Here is a 26,420-nt window from a genome sequence, read left to right on the forward strand (position 1 = left end):
GTCAATATCTATGAAAAAAACCTAGACTTAGATTTTGGTGGGCTTAATAGGTACACTTGGCACTCCCCATCAGTCATTTAGAACTGAAGACACCTCTTGGATGAGAGGCAAAACATCTTCAATATGGCAAGTCCAGTTGCCCTTGATTTAACCCTTCTTGGGTATACAACATGGGTAAGACACACAAAATCATACTTTCGTCAACCCTGTTACCCTGGAATGGTAACAGGGTTGATGGTAACAGGGTTGACGAAAAATGTTATTGGCGGCCATTACTAGCCATGAGGTATAGGTAATGACACCACATTATGTGCCTTAATGAGAGGCTTACATGTTGTTATATATGTACATTTTTAAATATGTACAAATAACTTTTTAACGTATGCTTTTCTGGTAACAGGGCTGACACAATGAGCGTGTCCCCGTCTTTCAGGCATTACATAAACTCAAATAAAATTCATGAAAAGAAGAGAACATTTACTTGTCTTCTACCATCAACTTCATGAAAGGCAGATGATGTCACTTCCTGGAACTGATGCAACTTTTGGAACAGTCCATTATCTTTAAAGAGGTGTTTTCATAAAAAGTAACAGGGTTGACGAGAACCTAGGTACCCGACTAAATTGTGTTTTTTTCTTCAAAATTTGACATGTTAAGAATAAAATCCATTCATGACTAATGAACTGACACTTAAGGCTTTATACAAGTATATGTTTTTTTATGATAGTTTGACTTTTTTGGCCTCGGTAGCAAGTAGAAGTAGAAAAATCATACTGAGGGACAGGCCATTTTCAACATTTCTGCAAGATGCTTTGCACAAAAATGTGATTAAAATCCTTTAAAAACAAAAGATACAGAAATTAATTTATTCTTATATTATGAGACATATTATGGAAACTAAATTATAAAATATTTTATTTGTTTTATGGTTTATTAAGATTTACAGAGCTTTTTTTTCTGAGGGACACAAAATGGCACGTTTTCGTATAATGACCCAGCTAAGTGTCTTTTACAATAAGAGGCGAGGAACCAGATTATGTTATTTTATCAACATTATTTAATAAATTCTGTCGCGTGAGCTTGTTGTGAACATCGAGAGTCCTTTAAAAAAAACATTTAAAACTTTTTGATATAATGAGTCAAACTTGATACATAATTTGTGAGCGTGTGATGCGTGTGTGCGCGCGCGTGTGCATTTGCTTTTGCGCATGCGCGTCACTCCTGAAACTTCCGCAAACTCTCTCCTGTTTGTCGGTCATCATGTCCAACAATAACGCCAGCAGTAATTTAGCCGTGGTGAAGAAAGCCGTCAAACAGCTCCGGATAGAGGCGAAAGTGCGGCGAATTACCGTAAGTAATTATTAAGAATAAAGATGGAAAAGTTTAGAGAGTTTCCCGGTTGTGAGTCACAGCTAGCTAAACGATACACCAACTGTGTTTCAAGACTTCTTTATGGGGAATAATGTTGTTTTTGAATATTACTACGTGTCCTAGATGACTTAAATATGTTTTTAAAAGTGTTGTATAGTCTTCAGGGCATTTTAGGCATAAACTTCCATCAAGCAACAGTTCGTTGTTGTTCCCTATGGTCATTATTAATGCAAATGCATGCTATTAGACAGCAGCAGTAGCTTTTACTGGGTTTACACCTCAATATAAACATTAAATACCCAATACCCTGGTATTTATGACCAATATTTATTGGCCAATTATTGACCAAGACTATGATTTGTTAATTACATAAAATGTTTTGTATAAAGTTTATAGCTTTAATCTGCGTGCAATATTAAAAAAAAACACCTTCCAAAATAAATGAAATCCAAAAAAGTGAACCATGTCGAATATGTGTAGCCTAATATACATGTTTAAATTGGATCATATATAAAATGTGACTTCTGTCATTTAGAACTGCAAAAACAAAGTGCATTATAATTTATCAAATAAAAAATACAGACATAAAAAAGATTGTAATAATTTTAACAACATCAGTTGTCATGTTAAAAAAAAAATGTAATCCATGTTGAAAGAAAATGATGTATTGTTAGAACAATAAAGTAGCTTTTGTACTATCGTCCATTATTTGCTCAATTGCAATCATTTCTGTCCGAGTTAGTTTACAAACTATTTACAGAAACATTTGTTGTGTTTGCATTTCATGAATCCGGCCCAATGGATGAGGGTAAGAAATTAAGGGGGTTTGAGGTAAAAATCCCACAAAAATGTGGATTAGCAATTATTTTTTAAAGTTGTGAATTCTGATTTAGTATTTTATAAAAAAAAAAATCCCCAATGCGCTTTTAAGTCCTCATGGTGGCGTTGTGACTCGCCTCAATCCGGGTGGCGGAGGACGAATCTCAGTTGCCTCCGTGTCTTATCACGTGACTTGTTGAGCGTGTTGCCGTGGAGACGTAGCGCGTGTGGAGGCTTCACGTTATTCTCTGCGGCATCCACGCACAACTCGCCACACGCCCCACCGAGAGCGAGAACCACATTATAGCGACCACGAGGAGGTTACCCCATGTGACTCTACCCTCCCTAGCAACCGGGCCAATTTGGTTGCTAAGGAGACCTGATTGGGGTCTAATACCCCACGAGGAGGTTACCCCATGTGACTCTACCCTCCCTAGCAACCGGGCCAATTTGGTTGCTTAGGAGACCTGACTGGAGTCACTCAGCACGCCCTGGATTCAAATTCAAGACTCCAGGTGTGATAGTCAGCATCAAAACTTACCCAGACCCCCATAGTTATTTATTCTTTAAGTTTAACATGACCTGCATTGTTGCTCATTATTTCAATATCTGTAGGTGTCTCAAGCTGCTACAGACCTGAAGAACTTCTGCCTGCAGAATGCTCATAAAGACCCGCTGCTGATGGGGGTGCCGTCCAGCGACAACCCCTTCCGCCCCCCGAAATCCTGCGGTCTGCTATGAGGTACCACAAGCGGTCTCCTCCTCCACCTCATTAACATATTGGAGAAGTTTCATTACTGATCAGTTTGTGTTTATTATATACATTGTCTGATTTAAGACGTTCAGTATGACTTTAAGAGGTTTTAATATATTTGTGTTTCAGAGCTGCTGAAGATGATTTCGATGATGTAGCGTCCTCAAGTCTCTGTCTCTAACTTCACACTACGCTATAAAGGCTCCTGGAACACTACTTACACAAAACAGAAAATTCATGTTGCTTTTGGTTTTATTTTGTATGAACTGTTGTAACATGCCACTTATACACACTATGCCTTGGTACGATCTGTTATTGTATTCCCATTTAACATGAAAACAATGTTGTTTTGAAATACAAATTCACCCCACAATTTGAGAACACTTGTGTTGTTGTTGTCCCATTCTGCCTTATGTTGCCTTAAAACTCCATTTATTGCATCAAACACTTTTTTTGAAAAAAAAACACTATATTGCAAATTGTATGATTTTCAGGACGTCCATATTCACGAAATTACATTTTTTGCCCATAATACTGACGAAATGGAATAAGAAGGAATAGAATAAATTAGCTGACATAGTGAGACCTTTTAACTATATTCGTTTACTAATCCAGAAGTCTAAGAACTGTTCATCTTGTAGTCCAAAAACCCATAAGTCTAATTGGCCATGGGTTCCCTCGGATTATCCTCTGGATTTTTTAATTACACCCAGTCATGCCTCAAATGTCCATTTTGAAACTGTTTTCAATTCACTTAAAAATTCACTTGAGACCTTATTTTACTCCATAAGTCCAAAAACCCCATTATAAAACCCCATTGGAATATCGCGAGGGAACACACAGCGAATTCTCTTCCGGATTCGCCTACAGATTGACGTCAAAGCTAAACAGCTCTAAAGCAGTAGAGTTTGGTTTGAATGTTTTATGTAATTATTAAACATTCATGGTGTTGAAATTCTAGATGAACTTCTACTGAAATGTTACATTTGAACTTTATACTCTTTTCGATGTCTTTTTGCTAAACTGACTTTAAAAATAAAACTTGTTATTTATCATTTATCTGTTATTTATCTTTTGTTGTGTCGGCTTAAAATATATTCAAATGCACATAAATGGTGCGTTTACATGGACGATCTTATGTAGATGATTTAAGCTAAAACCAATTGGAAAAAAAAATGTTTTCCCCCATTAGCCCGATTTCGAGTTGCATGTAAACACCTCTCCTGGTTTATCCAGCGTGTAGCTATTTTGGTGCACATGCCTTTTTACGTTTTGACGTCAAACAGGATAATCCTATTATTTCAAATCTCACGTAATCACGTTTTTCTTGTATAATTGGATTTGTTTTTTAATAAGCTTATATAGTTTAGCGTATTAGTTGCATGTAAACACACTTAATGACAAATATGTCTCTCAACGTACTAAATCCAACAATACATTTTGTCTGAAATTTGTGAAAACCTGCTGTTAAACAGACAGAAACTGTTGATCATAGATGAGATGATTGAAGTCAACCAGCAGATATCAGATTAAATGATTGATTTCTTGAGACTGCAGTAACACAAAGACCGGGACCGGTTCAGATAATCGTCACTGGTGTTGGCCATGAGCAGGAATTGAACTCAGGTCGCCAGCTAACCGCTACACTACCGCTCCCGAGCACAGGAGCTCTCTTGTTGGGGCAAGACACAAAACAAGTGACATGGATCATGATGAATCCAATATTGATACAGCTGAACAATTCTTGGGTCATTTCTACACACAATTACAGAGAAAGGTTCTCAATCAGGTCGAACAAGACGTTACATAATTTTAATTTACAAACCATTTTTGTCAGATCATTGTAATCCATTTAAATTATTTGCATATTTATTGTCTCTGGTGTGACCTGTGGTTTGGAGTGTCATTTACATAATCACAGACAAAAGCAGTGGTGCATATTATATTTTGCAAGGTGTTAGAGGTTCATATTGCAGTCATTTACAATGTTACATTTGTTCCTTTACTATCTTAAGGAGTTTAGTTAACTCCCCCCATATACGCCCCTGCATTAGATCCAACAAATATAAACCGATTACATATGTTTAAAAATTATATTTTCCGTGACTGTAGCCATAGAGATAATAAATGTGTTACCGAAGTGGACAGGATGGAGGAAGCCTGCCTTCAAGACTGCAAGGGCTGATGGGAGGTGTGACCTATGTCCTGATGGACTTCATACATTGTTGTCATAACTGACTCTGCCATACAAAGGCATAACAGACATGGCCGGGTCTAAAGACCAAAGTATACTTTGATGCAATGCTTGGCGTCTGCGTACAGTCAAATACTAGCCTTTCAAAGTATACTTAACATGGCCATCCTCACAGGCGGTTGGTGCATTGGTGCTACAACTACTGTGAGATAATGGACTATTTATCTTAAAGAGCTTTGATACATAAATATGTCTTTATATTCCTTCAAACTTGAGTCCTCGTGGTGGCGTCCACCTTGTGGACCCACTATTTGGTGCAAATAATTCCAGGCGTATGCACATACACGTGGTTGGAAAAGTAATAGAAATTGATGTTATGCCTTGCATTCGCATCTGACCGAAGTATATTTTGGGCTTAATGGGGGGCTAGGTGGGGCATTTGCCCCTCAAGATTTTCCTTGTGAATTGTACCAGAGTTTATCATGAGAATTACGAGTTCTCTGTGTACCCCTTCAGGACTGAAGAAACACTGCATCTTCTATTGGACCGAAGAGAAGCCATGAAACTATGCAATGCACTTACCACACTGTTGTACATGCATTTTTCCAAATATAATAGTCTTGCAAACACACACAACAACAGGACAGGAGGTTGGACAGATTTATGGTTACAACTTTGAAGCCTGGTTTCTAAGGTTACGACCCTTTGGTCGAGGGGGTCACACCCTATGATTGACAGACCGGTGATGTTTACATTTATGCTTGAACTTCAAAATAATGTTATTTTTAACAAACAGAATTGGAACAGCTCTGCTCTTAGACTTAAGGATCCTCAAATGTGAACAAATGCCAGATGAAAACAGGAAATGTTCTTTAAACTTTAAACTTGTGTAACTGAACTGTTGTCAACATCAAAGTGGCTGCAAGCAAACTGTAAGTACAGCTAAAAACTGATCAGTCCAAATTATCCTGTGTTCTTTATCAAATCGAATTATTAAGTAGAATCCATTCAAAAACTATATTTCTGAGTGTCGAGGGCCATGTGTGGAGCGAAAGTGGGGTCTTGGAGGTCTGCTTCCCTGTGGCACATTTCCAATCATCCTATGTGCATCCATCAGTGTATGACTGCATGTGTGTGAGACAGACAGAGAGCCATGATATTTATTTACAAATATTTATTATTTCTGTATGTTCAACTGACCAGAGTGGAATTGTTAACTGTGGCAGATTTAAATATAACAAACATATTTAAGTGTAAATCTATAGCTATTAATCAGATTTAGGTGTACTAAATCTGTACACAAAAGCTCCAGATTTTTCAAGAATCATGACTTACTTCAGAGATGCGAGATCTTTGATTAGGCCACACACCAGCTCTGTGACATCTTCCAGATCGAAAGAGACTTCTGGGATAGGGTGGTCCTCCAGCTCCAAACTGAGAAAATGTAAACAGATTAAAAATGTACAAAACATGTCAGATAAACAAACAGACAAACATAGAAGGACAGACAGACAAACAGACAGAAAGACAGAGTGAGTGAGTGAGTGACTGAGTGAGTGAGTGAGTCTTGGTACATATAAACATTGCATCAATGGAAGTCTATGACATTTTTAGCCATTTTGAAGTTCTGCTACAGGAAAACCGTAAGTCTGATCAATTACAAAAGATACAGCACTCTCAAGTCAGAAAAGTCTAAAAGTCTTTGCCAAGTTTGGTAGATGTATCTAAAAAGCTATAGGAGGAGTTTGTCTTGGAAAAAACCCAAACCAAGTCTGTAGAATAACAGTATGATGGCTTTGTCAAGCCAATTTAATAACTAGTTCCATAATATAGGCGGTCTAAAATTGTTAAGTCATTCATACTCAAAGACAAACATTTCCCTCACCTAATGTTATTGAGTTGGGAATCTGTCACAGAGTGGATGGATATGGGGCTGGACGTATCAGGAGACTGCTGGTAAGCACCAGGACTCGGATGAGGTTCATTGGCATCACACAATGGACTGTTTGGCCCTGTAATTGACTGAATATCCAGCTCAGTCTTACTAACAAAATACTTCAAAGAAGTGGAACACAAAACACTGATGTTATGCATAATGTTGACACACTCGTTTCCATACAAAAGCTGTGATCAGGAGCTATCAAGCTCCAAAAATGACCAAAAGGCCTCATAAAAGTAGTCAATATGACTCTTGCGTTATACACGAAGTCTTCTATAGCTATATGTGAGCTTTGTGTGAGGAAAAGATGGAAATTTAAGTCACAAATATTTAACTGAGAATCCATTGCAACTTTTAATCAGTCAAGTTAGTATGAATTTCCATTTTAGGGGACCTGTTTCATTAAAGATCCTTTAATTTGGTTTGTTGAGAAGAATTACTCACTTGCATGACTCCTTCTTCACCAATAGGTGGGACTACAAGTAAAGGCAAACTCCTCATGCCATTATCTTCAAAGATTTTTGTGTTCTCATCAGTAACAATAGTGTCATCCACAGTAAAGACACACTTATCTGCTCTGTCATCGATTACTATTTCGGTTACCGTGTTACTCTCTTCAGCACCATTCTCACTGAGCATGCTCAGTTGCTCAAGACCACACCTTTCATCACGAGCAGAAGCAAACATAATGGAGGGGTTAATTTCATATTCACGTCTACCACACTCCATAGTCTCTGTCTCATTGAAAACTCCTTCAAGTGGTTCTTCAACATTCTTATCAACCTCACAAGTGGACGGTGATGCTTCAGAAGCTTCTTTGAGAATGTCAACTGAAACCTCAGTTGATTCCTTGCAACTGTCAGTAAAACCTTCAGAAACTTTGGTACCAACCTCAGTTGTGACGTCAGTTGGATCCATAGCATTAGCGCCAGTGTCATTGGACATTTCTGGAGCAAAAAGTGTCTTTTCTTCAATAATGTTGCTTTCTTCATCATTATCCTCAACACTCAACATCTCAACATTTTCATTTGTCTCAAGAAGGCTTGGAGCATCTGCATTAGGATGGCATGGACTTGAATTGGCAGTTTCAAGAGAATTGGGGTTGCTTGGCATGGATTCCACCATTATATGTTCTTGAACATCATTCTCCAAATCCACCTGTTCCTCCTTTAAAGGAATATCCTCCAATGGGCAAGAGGTTGGGAAGGAGGGGCCTGAAAGTTCTGACTCAGCAGTTCCTTCCTCTTCAACAGAGGCTGGGCTGTACTTATTAAAACTGTTGCTCATCATGACCGACAACTCATTAACAACATGCACTGATGTTGCCGCCACATTCCCCTGCCCTCCACCAATCATATTCCCTATAATGTGCTGTCCCTTGTGCTTCCTCTTCCTATCTCCAGGCCAACACATTCCCATTCTCCTCCTTACTCTCCTCTTTATTGGAGGCTCTACAGAACCTTCTTCAGCCAACACCTCAGGTACAATGTGTGAACACCCTAATAGGCCACCCATCTTTTCCTCAGTGGCTGTATTCTTTTCATTCACTTCATGTGACATTGCTCGCCCAGTTTGATAGTCATCGGATGGTAGTTCAGGGACACAGTCTCCTAATACACTCAGAGCTACCCGAAGTGGCCGAGACTCTTGGTTTGAATTGCTTGTTGTGGTTTCACTCTCTTTATCATCCAGTTCTATATCTGGTTGGTCAAGATTTGCAACTTCCAAATTCAAAGTTTCTAAAAGATTGCATTTGTCATTGTTGTTTGGTTCTGGGGTTTCCAATCCAATCAAGGCAGTTTGTTCCATCTCAGAAGGGACCTCCGGATTGCTGCCATGCTCATCATTATCATTATCTTCTAAGGAATCACAAGGAGCAACATGGAACTCTGTCTCATTGATCTGTAATGTGCTCTGTTCAGGTTGACGGTCATTCTGCTCTTCCGAGCGTGATGCATAATGGGAATGGTCGTTTTCTGATTTCGATGACTGAAATTAGACATTAGAAGATTAGAAATGTTATGCAAGTTAAACAGTCCTCAGTAAACTGTTTGAAGATACTGGTATGTTATCCAACTTTTTCCTACATCCCATGATGCTCAACAAGAAATATAGGTGTAACTTCCATTGTCAAGAAAACACAGCTGTTGTTGCAGCATACGTCCATTCGTTCTTTCGTTGTGATGTTGTGATTTTGAGGAAACCGTGTATTATTTTGTATGGACATACATCAATAACTGTACCAATGTGTTACTGAATGATAATAAACTGCAAAGAAGTCATAAAGACAAAAGCATGAACAAAACCGGCATGCTGTTTCTCCCAGATGCAGTTGAAATTTAATCTAAGCACAAACGCAACATTTTGAGCAAAATTATTGGTTGTTTTAGTGGAGTACCTATGTTAGTTCAGCTTCAGATGTGTTCGCTTGTCTTCTTATTAACCTGGATGTTCAAATCAAAGAAGCACACTTAGGAAGAGCTGTGAAGTTCTCATACTTGAGTACGTAATCGCTTTTTCAAGTTTTCCGATCGGACAGTTATTTCCTTTTCAATCCGCACCATAGTTTAAACATTTGTTTGGCGGGTGATTGACTGGTGAGAGGTAGTGTTTTACAGCTGTCTAGGATGCATCAGGATACTGTTTTAAACCTCAAATGAGATGTGCTTTTTGACTACCTCTGTATGTGTTTTTTGTGATCCAATCACAAAACATTTTGCACCCTGTTTACAACTATATTTAGTGCTGACCATTAGTGATTGGATCATCCGAAACACATCTTATTACCAGCTGTAAACAGGGAATAAATATATCTGCAGCCAGAGCTAGGGAATGCTGTAGAACAACTTCCGGTGGAAGTCCCAACCACATTCGTTTTCCCAGTAAGACCCCCAGGAAAAAGGTGGATAGGATTTTATTTTAAGAAAGAAAGATGTCTACATGCTGCAGGTCTGTTTCCACTCCAGAGCTTCTCTGCCTTTTTACTCTGCGTTGAGTCCTCTGAGGAGGTTTGAACTCTGCTGAAGACATAAACACATACTAGGCCTAAATAAAGTTGTACAGAGAAAAGTAAATATAATAAAATATAAATTCAAATTAGGTTTGGTCTACCTGGCATCTGGGACTTTCGTTTAGTCATTGTAGCGTTTCAGTCAAACTCAATGAACTGACTAAAAAGCAAGCATTAAAAACATATTAATGACAAGCTTTACATACAAAGGATCGTTAAATATGTAGCCTATATTCTGCCACTAGTCTCCTACCAGTTAGTAATATACATGTGTTATTATAATTGTGTTCCAGCCCAATGTCATATAATAAAATGTCTACGAACCCTAAATCAATTTTATAACATATTAAACATATAAAATACACTTTTTATGCTTTTAAAGTGGTGTAAATAGTGTTAAATATGTCTGACTGACAGTTCCCGCTTTCCAGCGTGCCGTAAAGCGCGATGCTTCGCTGAAAAGCCGGAAGTGCTTGATTCTCCATTGACTTCAGTGCAATTCTGTGTTTACAACTGTATTTATGACACTCTACCGTTAAACTTTCATGACTGACAGCTTATTCTTCTCAAAGGAACAGCGTTTATCACGTAAACCGCCCTCAGAGGAACATCTGATCGAGGTATTGCATTAAAATGATTAGTAAAGAGAGTGTGGTTTACGAACTAGCTTTCTTGCTAGCTAGCACTGCAACTAAATTAGTTGTATACTTTCTTGTTTATAATATAAATATGGCGAGGATCGTGTCCTGACAACATTTTGCTTTGTTTTAGCCCGTTTGTCGCGATAAAAAAAGCAAAACATGTGTTCAATTAAGGTGAACGAATCAGCTGTTTCAGCTAGCAGGGTAAACGATTTTTAAACAGTCTCTGTTCTTCTCAAAGTCAATAAATGTAATGTTAGGAAGATCTGGGAAGTGTTGTCTCTTAATAAAGCACACATAAATATATAAAAGTGCGAATGTCGAGGGTTTGTGTTCGTAATTATTCACGCATTACGTGTTCATTCGTTCTGGAATGCGCCATGACGTCATTCACTTGCATGTCTGTCTGGCTGTGCTGTTGGAGAGTCTGATGCATGGGTTTTGAAAATAACTATTGTTGTTCTTACTCCAGGTTTGAGGCAACTTTGGATAAAATGAGTCGAAGCCGGAACCCTCCGCCGAAGGGCCAAGGGGCCGCCAGGGCCAAACAGGTAATAAACTGGTGAAGATGGAGTACGGTATCAAAATGATAACATGCATCATCAATATCGCACCTTTAATTAGTAAAATGGCACAATACCAGGGCTACCACATACATATTTAATATTAATGTAAATATCTCTATACTAAATATCTCTATACAGCTCTGGAAAAAAATTAAGGGACTACCACAAAAAGTTTCTCTGGATTTACTATTTATATGTATGTGTTTGAGTAAAATGAACATTTCATGTACTGACAACATTTCTTCCAAATAAAAATATTGTCATTTAGTAAATTTATTTGCAGAAAATGACAACTGGTCAAAATATTAAAAAAGATGCCGTGTTGTCAGACCTGGAATAATGCAAAGAAAACAAGTTCATATTCATTATTAAACAACACAATAATCATATTTTAACTTGGAGTTCAGAAATCAATATTTGATGGAATAATCCTGATTTTCAATAACAGATTTCATGCGTCTTGGCACGCCCTCTGCCAGTCTTTCACATTGCTGTTGGGTGACTTTATGCCACTCCTGGCACAAAAATTCAAGCAGCTCGGCTTTGTTTGATGGCTTGTTACATTTTACTCAAACACATACCTATAAATGGTAAATCCAGAGAAACCGATCATTTTGCAGTGGTCTCTTAATTTTTCCAGAGCTGTATGTAAGTTAATACAAATGTTATAAAATGCATAAAAATCTAAATAATGTGTTGTCCATAATTAGATATGTACTCTGAGTCTTTGAATACATTCTCGGTTTTAATCTTTTTTTTTTTCTATTTCTCTCTGTGTATATTTTCAGATGGGACTGCTGTTGGATTTGGCCCCTGACAGTGGGCTGGATGACTCTGGAGGAAATGAGGAGGAGTTAGAGGCGGAGCTTCTGGCCCTGGTGGGAGGTGGAGGAAAGGGCGGGCCAGCGGGCAAGAAGGGTGGAGGGAAAGGTAAGGACACCAAACATGTCAAAGTGCCCAGATAATCATGTTTGGATTTGATCTGTTGATCACAGTGTTGACAGTTTTTAGAAAGTCTTTTTAGAAATTTTTACATTTTCTACAAGCAATGTTGAACCGTGTATGTAATTGCATCATAGGAGAATAAAGTCATTTGTGTTTCGTTTTTTTCTGAAAGTCATGAAAAATCCCACCAGTTTCCAATATTGTGTGGAAATTATATTTTTAACATACACTTAAATAAAATGGCCAACTCCTCTGTCTAGCTAAGGCTAATTTCATAGATAAAATGTTATTTGTCCTAAATATTTTTACACGTTTGGCATTATTTGCCAGAATTGCAGCTTAATTGGAAATGTTGCCCAATAAAAATAAATAATAAAGTGATATTGATCTTGAATTTTCTTTGTTTTCTTCAAACATCTGTTGTCTCATATTTCATCTCAAGCGTGCTCTTCATTGTCATTTTTGTCAACTTGGTTAATAAATACACTTTTGAAAAAACTTTATTAGGGTCTAAACTGTTTGGTAATGTTTAATTTTTTTTAATGATAAAAAAAAATATATATATTTTCTTTATTATAGAAAAATAAATATTACAATGTTTATGTCACTCTCTATATTATCATAGTTTTAAAGTGACAGTTCACCCAAAAATTAAAACATTATTCACCCTCATGCCATGCCAGATGTTTGACTTTCTTTCCTCAGCTGAACACAAATGAAGATTTGTAGAAGAATATTTCAGCTCTGTAGGTCTTCTCAATGCAAGTGAATGGTGACCAGAACTTTGAAGCTCCAAAAAGCACATAAAGGCAGCATAAAAGTAATCCATAAGACTCCAGTGGTTTAATCCATGTCTTCAGAAGTGATATGATAGATGTAGGTGAGAAACAGATCAATATTCAAGTCAGAATTTATTATAAATTCTCCTCCCTGCTCAGTAGGTGGGATATGCATGAAGAATGTGAAAGTGGAGATTTATAGTAAAAAAAGGACTTAAATATGGATCTGTTTCTCACCCAAATCTATCATATCACTTCTGAAGACATGGATTAAACCACTGGAGTCCTATGGATTATTTCTATGCTGCTTTTATGTGCTTTTTGGAGCTTCAAAGTTCTGGTCACCATTCACTTGCATTGTATGGTCCGACAGAGCTGAAATATTCTACTAAAAATCTTAATTTGTGTTCTGCAGAAGAAAGTCAAACAGATCTGGGATGGGATGAGGGTGACTATCCCTTTAAACATGTAATATATAGTATTTTTATAATGGATTTTCATAGGTTAATATTGAAAGTCTGGGTTTGGGACAAGGCCAAAACAATATACAAAAAAAGGCATTTAAGAAGTAGCAAAAATAAATGATGATGGCCTGGTGAAAAGTTCCAGTACGGTTTTAATTCAGCCCTTCATATAACAAAACAAAAAACAAAGTTGAAATCTAATTTCAATAAAAACTCACCCCTGGAACATAAGTGCCAAAAGTTGAAGTGTATATGTGTGTCCCTGTTTTGTATGTATTTTATCCTCATTTTTCTTCATCTCTGTCATCATGTAGCTCCAGTGCCCATGGAGGACATCGAGCGGATGGCAGCTCTGTGTATGAAGGATCTGGATGAAGACGGAGATGATGACGGGGATTTGGAGAATGATGCTGATCTCTTAGTAAGAGGACGGCCGTTGCTCTTAAAAAGAACAGGAGAAAAGTTCACTCGTTCTAAAGTGCAGTACAGATCATAGGGATGATGTTCCTAATGGCCTACCCATGTTAAGACTTAGCAATTATTTAGCGAGATGATGCTTCTGCATTAGGTTTAAATGGTACTTTAGCGTGAGGGGATTTTGATTGAAGTTGTTCGATATATTTCAGGCCGAGCTGAATGAGGTGCTAGAAGAGGAAGTGGTGAGGAAACCCCCTCCATCACCAGCACCCCCTCAGCGCTCAAACGCAGCGCCTCGGTCAACCCCTGCATCCCAGAGTGCTCCAGCTAGTCTGGAGTCTCGCCTGCAAGAGCGCATCGACATGTACCAAACAGCCATCGGCAACGCCAAGGCAGCAGGAGAGACCAGCAAAGCACGCAGATACGACCGCGGACTGAAGGTAGGTCAGGTCTTACCGGTACATAAATAATTCGTTTCTTTCATTTTTGTTAACGCATTCTGTTTCCAGACTCTCCAGTCAATGCTGACATCAGTTAAAAAAGGGAAACCCGTCAATGAAGAAGAGATGCCTCCTCCGGTGGCCACTGGTGGAAAACCCTCTCCTGTTCCACAGGCCGAGCCAATCAGAGAGCAGGACAAGACTCCTCCAGCATACACTCCACCTCAGACGACCAATGAGAAGCCATTGCAGGAGGCCAGACCAGTCGCACCACCCAAACCTCAACTACTACAGCCTCCCTCACAGAGATCAACAGCCATAACGCCTGATACACCAGCCATATCACCCCTCACACCCAGCCAGCCCAATGCGCCACACTCAGGTACAGCTGACACTTATAAAAGGGTGTTTCTGATCTTATAGACGCTATTTAACTAGCTATATTCATGCAAATAGTTCCATATTCTGAGTTGGTTATATGTGTGTATTTTAGGGCCCAAAGCGAGTATATTAAACAGACAGAGAGAGTATAAACTGGCAGCCATACAGGCCAAACAGAGCGGAAACACAGACCAGGCCAAACAACTCTACCTCATCGCCAAGGTATAACCCAGATGTCATTTATTGTTCAACCTAAATAATACCTAGGAAAAGGTTGAAGAAGATTTGGTGCATGAAGCGGGACTTTTAACCAGGGACTAAAACACAAACTTTGTTTTATTGGCGCTCCAGTTCCAGCGCTCCGCTGCCTCTTTTCCCATTGGTAACCGGTTCAAATGAAATTAAAGAACGGTTAATAACATCCTTTTCTTAAAATGACAATACTCTGTGTTAAGGGTGGTTGATGTACCAGTTACAGTGTTACACAAAGCTCCAAAAAGCTATATATATATATATATCATTCATCCTCTAATTTCTAGAACCAGTTGCCTCAACTTTCTCAATTTGCTCAATTTACTGGAGTGGTGGTGGTGTAGTGGTCTAAAGCACATAACTGGTAATCAGAAGGTCACTGGTTTGATCCCCACAGTCACCACCATTGTGTCCTTGAGTAAGACACTTAACTCCAGGTTGCTCCGGGGGGATTGTCCCTGTAATAAGTGCACTGTAAGTCCCTTTGGATAAAAGCATCTGCCAAATGCATAAATGTAAAATGTAAATGCTCATTGTAAAGTTGCGTTCACACGGCCAGCTATTTAGTCGCTGCATGTCGCCAGTGTCTGGCGGTTAGGTCGCTAGTGGTGTGTATGGAGTCTAAACGGAACTGTTTCTTTACAATTAATATTAATATTATTATTAAAATATTAGGATCACGTGAGCTCTACCATCTTCTCTCGTATTGGCTGTCGCTCCCGAAAGTTGCTCTTCATTTGCATAAAGTTAAAAATTTCTCAACTTTGTCCAACGTTGCCGGAAGTCGTTAGCTCTCATTGAAAATTAATGAGATGGTCGTTTTGGAGCTTAAAATTACACCTGTCAAAACATGCAGAAATTCAAATGTAAACAAACCCACAAAGCACTTAATCTGCTTAAACTCTCTCTCTCTCTCCCTCTCTCTTGCCTATTTTCAATTTTTTGTCAAGCCAACATCAAAATTGTCTTGACAAACGTTTCCTATCTAGTCTACTTTTTGTTACTGTCCAACACTGCTGTGATGTTAAGTTTAGCATGTAGCCAAGGATATACAGACGTTCAGAGCCAATAATAATACAACACCATTATGACTGCAGTTGCTGAAGATCTGTAGAATTAGAAACATGTCAGTGCTGAAACACGTCATCAAATCTGATTCAAAACTGGGAAAATGAACTCTGTATTTGCATCTTACTCTCCCACAGAAATTAGACTCAATGGTGGAGACTGTTGACAAAGGGGAGTTTTTCGATATAAGCTCTCTGCCGCCCCCTCCTGGTAACTCTTCGCATCACACATCACGTGAAAGTTTCACTACATTATTTATACACTGGAAATCCTCACATATACTTAGTTAGATGGATATCTTTCTCTTCCTCAGGAGAGGTTGAAGTGCCACATTCAAACCCTCCTCAGATGTCTACTAAACCAGCCGCTCCCCCTACTGCACCAACGGCTGCCCCAAACACAAGTATGTGTGTGTGTGTGTGTGTGTGTGCGTGTGTGTGTGTGAACCTGACGTCCCAAACACTGTTTAAATCCATTCAGTGTCTCATGTAAATGTGTGTGTGTGTGTGTGTGTCTTTCAGCTCTCTCGGCTCCTCGGAGTGTTGGCGAGGCCTTACAGCAGCGCATGGACAAATACAAAGAAGCTGCTGAAAGCGCCAAGAGCAAAGGAGACGATCGCAAGGCACGCATGCACCAGCGGATAGTCAAGGTAACTCGTGCAAACACGTTTACGTGTTTCACACACTTACGTGCACTTAAAAATGTTCCGACTCGGACTCAACCCCTTGCGTTTGTGTATTTTCAGCAATATCAAGATGCCATAAAAGCTCATAAAGCAGGACAGCCGGTGAATTTGGCAGATCTTCCTGTTCCACCAGGTAAGAGATCTCATCTCAGTGTGTGTTGTTAGACCATTTGTGTGCACGTGATGCTGATGTGTGTGTGTGTGTGTGTGTGTGTGTGTGTGTGTGTGTGTGTGTGTGTGTCAGGTTGTCCTCCGCTACAGGGCACTGAGGGAGGTGGTCAGAATTTTATGGGCGTCCTGGAGACCGCAATGAAACTGGCCAATCAGGACGAAGATGAAGACGAGGAGTCACCGAAGGAAACAACAAAGGTCAGAAAATCAAGAAACTGACAAATCAAAACCCAAAAATGCTCTGAAATGATTCGAAAGGGTTTTTTGTGTAGTGGAAACATTTCAGACTAACAGATTCTGTAAAACTGTTAGAAATAATCCAAACAGAGTTTCCTCGCTCTATTTAATCATTTTCATTTACATGCATCAATGTAACCACACATAATGGTAGTAATGAACACCAATTTTTACCCACACATCCTGGAAAACCTGGAATCTTGCAATGTAATTTTCCAAAATTAGAAAAATATCTAAATGTCCTGGAAAATATTAGAGTATAATAGAACTGTTGACCGTGTCACTAACAAGGATTTTGTTACATGCACAACAATATGGTAATGATGGGGACTTGATATTGGAGTGAAATACAGACATTCGTATCGTTTTGTCACTGATGGCGGCTGCACATTGTTATAGACTGCAGACAGCGATGATGACCGCTGAATATTTTATTTTTAACTCGCTCATACCCCGCGGTGATTCGACCTTCACATCTAAGGATGTGAATTAATGTTCAATAATTCAACGATCGGAGTCAAAATCATAGAATCTAGTCATATAAATGGCTTTAGCTATAAAACGCAGAATGCCATGGAAAAAAGAGCACTTAGAAGTGTGCAGCACATACAGACTATGTATTTATTCAATCGAATCGCAGTTTGATGGGGATTAATAATCCCACACTGGGCCATGGAGCAATCTGCTTATCTGGAGGTGAAAAACTAGAGTTCAGAACACGGACGCATGCACTTTTGCTTAATATTACACTTGTTAGGCACAGAAATGTCCTGAAAAATTGTGCGTAGAGAGAGGGAACCCTTCTGGGGCCTTCCATGAACATTATAGAGTGAGGAAACAAACAATTCACCGCAACAGGCCATTTGAACGGATTCACGGAAATAACTCGGAGACTCTATGAAAGCATTGCTGTCTTAACACTTTCAAGGGTATTCGAGGGTTGCATATTCATCAAACTAGTCTAATGAAATGCTCTTTACCCAATATAAAGCTCGTTCAAATTATATTGCCAGCAAAACCATTGTGAATAATTGGTGCATTGCTCCAGCTCTACCATGAGCTGAATATAGGCATGCAATACTGAGAGGACCGAGTATGATTTGTGATTGAACGTGATTGTTTTTATTGTTGTTTTTGTGTCGTGTAGCCATCAGCTCAACCTGCTGTTCAGAAATCAAGAGCTCCCGCTCCTCCAAAAGCATCGTCGACCGCAGGAACGCCCACTGGCTCAACAAACACCCTTAAACTGGGGGGGAAAGGTAGATGAGCCTGTTAATAACATGTGTGTGTTTGTGTCTATATGAGTGTGTGTTTATTGTGTATGTTGTTTTGTAGCCCAGCAGCAGTTGGATTTCTTGACGATGCGCCGGCAGCAGTTTGTGAAGGCAGCGTTGCGCTCTAAAGAGATGAAGGACATGCAGGGAGCCGCTCAGCACCTCAGAAACGCTAAAGGCCTGGATCCCATGATTAATGCTGCCAAAGCAGGACTTCCTGTCGACATCACCAAGGTATGTGGATGAGAGTAACGGCACAAGTAAGACATTTATTATTTGTTATTTCGCGTCACATTTAATTTAGACTTCAAGCTCACAAGTTTGGCTAGTAGAGATACATGAACTCAGCAAAACAGAAACGTGCCTTTTTCAGGACGGTGTTTTAAAGATAATTTTGTAAAAAAATTACAATTCTCACAGCAAGAACTGGCACATCTGGTGCAGTCCATGAGGAGGAGATGCACTGCAGCACTTCACACCAGATACTGACTGTTACTTTTGATTTTGACCCTGAGTTTATATTTGTATAATGCAGGAAACACTAAGTGTGAAATATGAGGTTGGTGTGAATGTGAAAAGATGTGTGGTGGAATAGTCGCATTTAAATTAATAATTAAATGCCTTTGAGCTTTAACACAATGAACATGTGCTTAAAGTGTGTGTTAAGTTTATTTCTCGGTGATAAGACTGTTAAAGAGATCTCTTACTCGTATAGTGTCGGGTTTTTTTATAGAATTGTCTTTTTTTTTTTTCCCAGGTGCCGAGCGCTCCTGTCAGTGAGGAAGACTACAGACTCTCTCAATCTCGCTCATCTTCTCTCTCCCCTCGTTTAGCTGAGCAGTACGCTCAACTCATGGGGCAGCTCAAACAACAACATGAGGTTATAACATATTTATTACATGCTTATTCACATTAATAGTATTGTTATTGATATGTTATAGGTTCAATAGCATTTCCTTGAGCTGAAATCTAAATTTTAAACGTTTGTGTCCAGAAATGCCTTGCCTACTCCCAGCAGTTCACACATTTGGGGAATGTAGCAGAAACTGCCAGGTGTGTTTGTGTTTTCATTAACGTTGATGATGTAACGGTGTTATTAATGGTCTATTTTGCTCTTCGTCTCATCGGATTAGCAGATTATGCAGGTGTGTGTGTTCCTGAATGGGGCTTTGAATATGGCATTACAAATATAGAGTTTTTACATTTAATGCATTCATCATTGAATAAATATTTTATATATTGGTATTTCTTCAACTTTGGGCATTTCTAGCATTGTGGGCTTCTAGAAAGTATAGTCTCGTTAAAATATGATTTACTCCAGGGCCGGTACATATTTATATATTTAACCATATACAAAAAACAAAAGGAATAATGTGCAGATTTTGCTGTTTTGGAAGGAAATTGGTACTTTAATTCACCAAATTGGCATTCAGCTGATCACTAAGTATAGTCAGGACATTACTGATGTAAAATACAGCACCATCACTCCAACACATTATCCTTGAGTAATCATGCTAAACTGATCATTTGATACTAGAAAATCTCTTGCCATTATATCAAACACAGCTGAAAGATATTTGGATCATTAAATTAAGCTTAACATTGTCTTTATGTTTGTTTTTGAGTTGCCACAGTATGCAATAGACTGGCATGTGTTAAGATCAATATTTGGCCAAAGAATCAGCTTTCTCTAGAAACTCATCAGTCAATCAATGTTTTGAGGAATGAAGGTTATACAATGCTTGAAATGGCCAACAAACTGCAGATTTCATCCAAAGGTGTCACTACAGTTTTCAAAGACAAAGGACAACTGTCTCTAACAAGGACAGAAAGAGATGTGGAAGACCAGATGTGCAACCAAACAAGAGGATAAGTACATCAGAGTCTCTAGTTTGAGAAATAGACGCTTCACATGTCCTCCACTGACAGCTTCATTGAATTCTACCCGCTCAACACCAGTTTCATGTAAAGAGTAGACTCAAGAGGACTTATGGGAAGAACTGCAAAGACACTTTTGAAACAGAAAAACTAAAAGAAAAGGTTTGAGTGGGCAAAGAAACACAGACACTGGACAACAGATAATTGGAAAAGAGTGTTATGGATCTTCACCCCATTGAGCTTTTGTGGGATCAGTTAGACTGTAAGGTGTGCGAGAAGTGCCCGACATGACAGTCACATCTATGACAAGTGCTACAGGAAGTGTGGGGTGAAAGGTCAAGTGCTACAGGAAGTGTGGGGTGAAAGGTCAAGTGCTACAGGAAGTGTGGGGTCAAAGGTCACCTGAGTATCTGGACAAACTGACCGCTAGAATAACAAGGATCTGCAAAGCTGTCATTGCTGCACATGGAGGATTATTTGATGAGAACATGAAGTAGTTTTAGAAATTCTGAACATTTTATTCAGATTGTGATAGTAATTTTTCACATTATTAATGTCCCGACTATATATTGTGATATATTGTGTTTAATGCCACTGGTGAATAAAAGTGCCAATTTCTGTCAATAAGAGCAAAATCTGTACATTATTACAAACCTTTGGCCGCCGGAGTATGTGTAAAAAAAGAGAAATCTTTGGAAACAATTTGAAACCTGTGCTATTTTTAGCTAATATTAATCTAAATGCAAATCTAAATGTTTTATCTAAATATGTAGGCTTGAGAAGTTGGCTGAAGAATGCATGAGTAATATTGAACTGCTGAAGAAATCTCACGCTAAAGGAAAATCAGTTCCTAAGTTCCACTCAGAGGAGCGCACCTTCAACGCTGTCAAGTGAGAACACCTGTTTACTGTATCTTATTAAGGGCATGGCAAAGATTGCTATTGTTTTCATGTAAAGGTGATTAAATATAATTGATGCAGACTAATCCAAACCTTTAAGAACATTTAGCATTTTCAGAAAAGCATTATCTAATTTATGAGTAATTTTTCCAAATTGAGGGCATCCCCAAATTTCCTCCTTAGAGACATTTTGTCAGATTGAATGCAGTTCTGTAAACATCTCTCTCTCTGTTCAGGATCAATCCTAACCTTACGGCCAATGACATGGCACTAATCATCGTGAAAGGAATCAACCTTCCAGCTCCTCCAGGTGTGTGTGTTTGTGTGTGTGCGCTCATGTGGGATTGTGCATGCAGGTGTGTTTATCGATCTTCTTGTGTTCTCCAGGAGTTTCAGTCAGTGATCTGGATGCAAGTGTGCGCTTTGAGTTTCCTTTCCCCAGTGCGGTACGACACACCCTCACACTCATCAACACTCGTACACACACACTCATTAATACTGTTGTGATCTAACAGTGTGTATTTATCTTAGGAAGAGGCTCAGAGAGACAGAACTAGCACTGTGAAAAACACCAACAGTCCAGGTGCTGCGCACACACACACACACACACACACACACATTATCTTGGAAGAACTCTAGTGATGCTGCCTTTAAGTTGAACAAAGTTATATCTTGTTAGTTGCATTATATTATATTATTTTACATTAGTTGACAGTCTCTCTCTGTGTTCTTGTGTGTTTGTGTGTAGAGTTTAAGGAACAGTTTAAGCTGAACATTAAGCGAGATCATCGAGGCTTCAAGAGAATTGTACAGACCAAAGGCATAAAGTTTGAGATCATACACAAAGGGTGAGAATCTATTACCCAACACCACTAATTAATATCAGCCACCAGTCACTGAAGTTGTGATCATATCGATCGTCATTGTGGGTTTGTGTGTTTAGTGGTCTCTTTAAGACAGATAAAGTGGTGGGAAGTGCTCAGCTGAAACTGGAAGCTCTGGAGAACCAGTGTGAGATCAGAGAAATCATTGATGTGAGTGACACACACATTCACATATCACTCACACAGACACACACAGATGCTGGAGTCCCATGAGTCTGCTGCTTTTCCAGGTGCTGGATGGGCGGAAGGCGACGGGAGGGAAATTGGAGGTGCGTGTGAAGATCCGAGAGCCGCTGGGTGGAGTTCAGCTACAGTCGGTGACAGAGAAATGGCTTGTCATTGACCCCTTGACCCCCTCACCTGAGAAAGAGAGAGACCGAGAGAGAGAACGGGTATGAGGAGAGAGCTGGTGTTATGGGGTTTTTTTATATAACATTTATAGCACAATTTTTACATGTCTCTTATAATTGCCCCTTATATAGTTAACAAAGAAAGTCAAAAAACACCATATTTAACAGCGTTGAAGCCCCCAGCTTCTTGTGATATTGATGTACTTATGTAGTATGTCTCCAACAAATGTTATTTTTAATTAATGTTGTCTCACCATTCCTGAAGGCCCCTTCACCAAGATCCAAACCCAGAAATGATCACGACAGGAACAGCAAACCAAGGTAACACAGAATTACTTGCATGAATGTCCCTGTGTTATTTACACGTGTGTGTCTCTCATGTGTGTCTCTCCCTGGTCTTGTTTAGCTCGTCGCCGCCGCAATATAAACTGCACAGCTTCAGTCTGCTGAACCACGACAAAGAAAGATTGGAGTGGAAGGTGTGTGTGTTTATAATTGGAGCGATGTAGTTTTGTTACATTGTGTCATGCTACTCTCTTCCAGTGTTGACGTGGTATAAGGTTTGATATTTTGTACTTTTATTTGAATTCCTCTGTTTTATGTGTATTGTTGGGCTGTTTTTAAGCAGACGTAAAAATTATTTTTAGATCAGTGATTGTAAGAAGAACAGACAAGACCCATCAGAACTGATCAGACAGCACATGGACGTCTGTCAACGACTTCATTGGCAGAAGTCATACCTGGAGAGACACCCTGCTGCACTGATAGGTAATATACACACGTAAATAGTTACTTTGAAATTATAGTGTGTCAAGCAACTGATAATGTGTAGTAGCAAAAAGTGAAAATGCATATGCCATTATCTTTAGTTTTCTCTCTGTCTGTGTCTCAGAATATGAGAATGTGCTGCGGAAGTTTGTTCATGGTCTCTCGGATTCGGTGAAAATTTTTTCCAGTCAAGGCAACAGGGTGAGCACACACATACACTCATGCTCACGTAATCAGTGCCCTGTTGCTCTTTCTTCAAACACGATTGCATTGATTCCAGGCGTCCTGTAGTTTTGCTCTTCTGTCTTCTGTGATCCCTCTCTATCAGGTGTGAAGGGTTTTACTCTCACACACGAGCAGATGCTTACACAGATGTTTCATTTGAAATTTGTAATGTCACGTTTTTGTTCATAATGAGATAAAATCATTTCACATTTTGCATTTGGTCTTTGTGATTAAAGCTGAAACTGTTCTTGTTTCTCAGGATGCAGCAAAAGATGCTCTCGGCCGACTGAAGAAGGTGGAGAATGAGGTGAATATTAAACCCTGCCGTGTGTCTCTGAATCTCACACACTGACACATTTAACTCGCTGTCAGATCTAACTCTTTCACTGCCTGTCATTCTGTCTCACAGCTGGAGTCAGTGAGGAAAAAACGAGGCATCAGAGAGTGAAGAAACGTGTCAAGTGGCGAGACTGTCGGCGGAAAAACTGTTCACATCACTAATGAAATCATGAGATTATGAATTGATACTGGCAGATACAGAGCTGCAGAGGGGAACAGAACTAAACACTATATCACACAAATATTTAAAGGTATAGTTCACCCATAAGAGTAAATTCTATCAAGTCGTTCCAAACCTGCGTGACTTACTTTCTTTCATAGAACACAAAAAAGACACGTTAAAGAAATGTTGAGGTGCTTTTTTTCCATACAACGAAAGAAGACAGTGACCACAAAATGTCAAAAAGCATAATAAATGTACCATGAAAGTCTTCTGATTTAGCATGCTGCGTTCTGATCAGTCAAGTGACATGCTTGAACCAATGACCTTCAGAATTAAGATTCAAAACTGGAACGTGTTTCCATTCACCATATTTTAATGCATGTAAATGAAGTTTTTGAGCTGTGGCAGAGGGCAAGATTTTCATTGACTAATGACTTATATCTCGATCAGATTGTATGTTAAGGTGCATGTTCACTTTCATTGTATGGAAAAAAGTAGCTCGGACATTCAGCTGAAATATAGAAAGTCATATGTGTTTGGAACGGCATGAGTATGATGTTATTTTCATGGGTGAACTGATCCTAAAGCACCTTTAGAATTGCTGCTCTCAAATCTTCAGAACACTCCTTGTTGCTCTATAATTCTCTTTTGTAAGGAGAGACGTCTGAATGTTAAATAAGTGTGGAAGCTTGATCCCACCTAGGAATACCGTTTTTAAAAAGGTAATTCTGACTTTTTGTCTCACAAGTGTGACTTCTCATCTTTGCAAGTTTATTTCTTGTAATTGCAAGTTTGCTAGACATAAAATCGAAATTGCGAGATGTGAAGTCACAATTCCAAAATGTAAAATAACAATTCCAAGATATAAACTCACAGTTCCGAGAGCTGAACTAAACATTATGAGATATAAGGTCAAGAAATAATAATTACAAGAAAGTCAGTTCCAACAGTGAACTTGCAATTACGTGAAGAAAACTCGGAACTCCGAGATGTGAAGTCAGAGTTCCCAGGGGTGAATTCAAATTTATGCGTTTGTATCTTGTATTCCAAGATACATAGTCACAATTCCGAGAGGTGAACTAAAATTTATGAGATACAAAGTCACAATTACGAGATATAAAGTCACAATTCCGAGATACATAGTCACAATTCCGAGACATAAAGTCAAAGTTTCAACAGTGAACTTGCAATTGCAAGATATAAAGTCACAATTCCGAGATACATAGTCACAATTCCGAGATATAAAGTCACAATTCCGAGATACATAGTCACAATTCCGAGATACACAATCACAATTCCGAGATACACAGTCACAATTCCAAGATACACAGTCACAATTCCGAGATACAAAGTCACAATTCCGAGATATAAAGTCACAATTCCGAGATACAGTCACAATTCCGAGATACACAATCACAATTCCAAGATACACAGTCACAATTCCGAGATATAAAGTCACAATTCCGAGATACAGTCACAATTCCGAGATACACAATCACAATTCCGAGATACACAGTCACAATTCCAAGATACACAGTCACAATTCCGAGATACAAAGTCACAATTCCGAGACATAAAGTCAAAGTTCCAACAGTGAACTTGCAATTGCAAGATATAAAGTCACAATTCCGAGATACACAGTCACAATTCCGAGATACACAGTCACAATTCGAGATATAAAGTCAAAGTTCCAACAGTGAACTTACAATTGCAAGATATAAAGTCACAATTCCGAGATACAAAGTCACAATTCCGAGATATAAAATGGTTATTCTGAGATGTGAACTTGCAATTACGAGCCGTGAATTCCGAAATATAAACTAAATTCTGATAAATAAACTCGCAATTACGAGAAATACAATTTAAATTGTGAGGTTTAATGTCAGAATTGCTTTTTTAAAGGTGTGTTTGTTCCGTGATAGCATCAAGGCTCCATAATTAAGAATATAAGTGTGAGATCCAACTCGTTTGTATTGGGCTGATCTCACTGTTTGTGCAAACATGAAGCGCCATCATGCGCTAAAATGTGTTGTATATAAATCCCATCAGTCACTGATCAGGAAACCAGTCTGTGTGGAACAAGCTCAATCCAATCAAGCTTTTATGCACTACAAAAAACACAAGCTGATCTTTTTGTAACTTTTTTTCTTTCGTCTTCCATCAACCGAAATCATTTACCTTCCCTTACCTCTCTCTCTCTCTCTCTCTCTCTCCCTCTCTCTCTCTTTCACATGTATAAATGCTGTTAATCTGTGCTTTATAAAAGTGTCTTTACTGTAATCTGTGTCCTACAATATTCCCAGATTAGGATAATACCTCTGCGTGGCTATGATATGGGAATAATCTTGGCACTCCTGTGTGTGTGTGTGTGTGTGTGTGTGTGTGTGTGTGTGTGTGTGTGTGTGTGTGTGTGTGTGTGTGTGTGTGTGTGTGTGTGTGTGTGTGTTAGATGGAGAAGATGCACATAATATCTTACAATCATGGATTATACACACCCTGATTCTTCG

The 26,420-nt window shown here is 38.9% G+C and overlaps 3 protein-coding genes across 3 annotated transcripts; 2 read left to right on the forward strand and 1 right to left on the reverse strand.

The window, feature by feature from the left end:
* Positions 1-1,214: 1,214 nt before the first annotated feature.
* LOC127644138 (guanine nucleotide-binding protein G(I)/G(S)/G(O) subunit gamma-5-like) lies at positions 1,215-4,001 on the forward strand. Its single transcript, XM_052127163.1, has 3 exons — positions 1,215-1,350; positions 2,806-2,932; positions 3,074-4,001. The coding sequence occupies exons 1-2, from the start codon at positions 1,261-1,263 to the stop codon at positions 2,929-2,931; spliced, it is 216 nt and encodes a 71-aa protein (XP_051983123.1). The 5' UTR covers positions 1,215-1,260; the 3' UTR covers position 2,932; positions 3,074-4,001.
* A 1,789-nt stretch (positions 4,002-5,790) lies between these two features.
* On the reverse strand, positions 5,791-10,504 carry si:ch211-286b5.2 (uncharacterized). The gene is made up of 7 exons (XM_052127416.1): positions 10,341-10,504; positions 10,189-10,247; positions 10,018-10,097; positions 7,522-9,066; positions 7,024-7,160; positions 6,474-6,572; positions 5,791-6,262 (listed from the first exon to the last, which is right to left on the reverse strand). The coding sequence occupies exons 2-7, from the start codon at positions 10,214-10,216 to the stop codon at positions 6,154-6,156; spliced, it is 1,998 nt and encodes a 665-aa protein (XP_051983376.1). The 5' UTR covers positions 10,217-10,247; positions 10,341-10,504; the 3' UTR covers positions 5,791-6,153.
* Positions 10,505-10,555: 51 nt separating this feature from the next.
* LOC127644127 (coiled-coil and C2 domain-containing protein 1A-like) lies at positions 10,556-26,370 on the forward strand. The gene is made up of 29 exons (XM_052127150.1): positions 10,556-10,707; positions 11,201-11,279; positions 12,083-12,224; positions 13,797-13,903; positions 14,109-14,339; positions 14,409-14,721; positions 14,833-14,942; positions 16,178-16,250; positions 16,354-16,443; positions 16,562-16,689; positions 16,786-16,858; positions 16,970-17,094; positions 18,281-18,392; positions 18,469-18,641; positions 19,165-19,287; positions 19,402-19,460; positions 21,059-21,175; positions 21,421-21,494; positions 21,572-21,630; positions 21,716-21,767; positions 21,933-22,032; positions 22,128-22,218; positions 22,299-22,460; positions 22,684-22,739; positions 22,825-22,897; positions 23,066-23,186; positions 23,311-23,387; positions 23,671-23,718; positions 23,821-26,370. Exons 2-29 carry the CDS (start codon positions 11,223-11,225, stop codon positions 23,857-23,859), a joined length of 2,985 nt encoding a protein of 994 aa, XP_051983110.1. The 5' UTR covers positions 10,556-10,707; positions 11,201-11,222; the 3' UTR covers positions 23,860-26,370.
* The last annotated feature ends 50 nt before the right edge of the window (positions 26,371-26,420 follow it).

This window comes from Xyrauchen texanus, chromosome 5 (genome assembly GCF_025860055.1).
Source record: "Xyrauchen texanus isolate HMW12.3.18 chromosome 5, RBS_HiC_50CHRs, whole genome shotgun sequence".
NCBI classification, from domain to species: Eukaryota; Metazoa; Chordata; class Actinopteri; order Cypriniformes; family Catostomidae; genus Xyrauchen; species Xyrauchen texanus.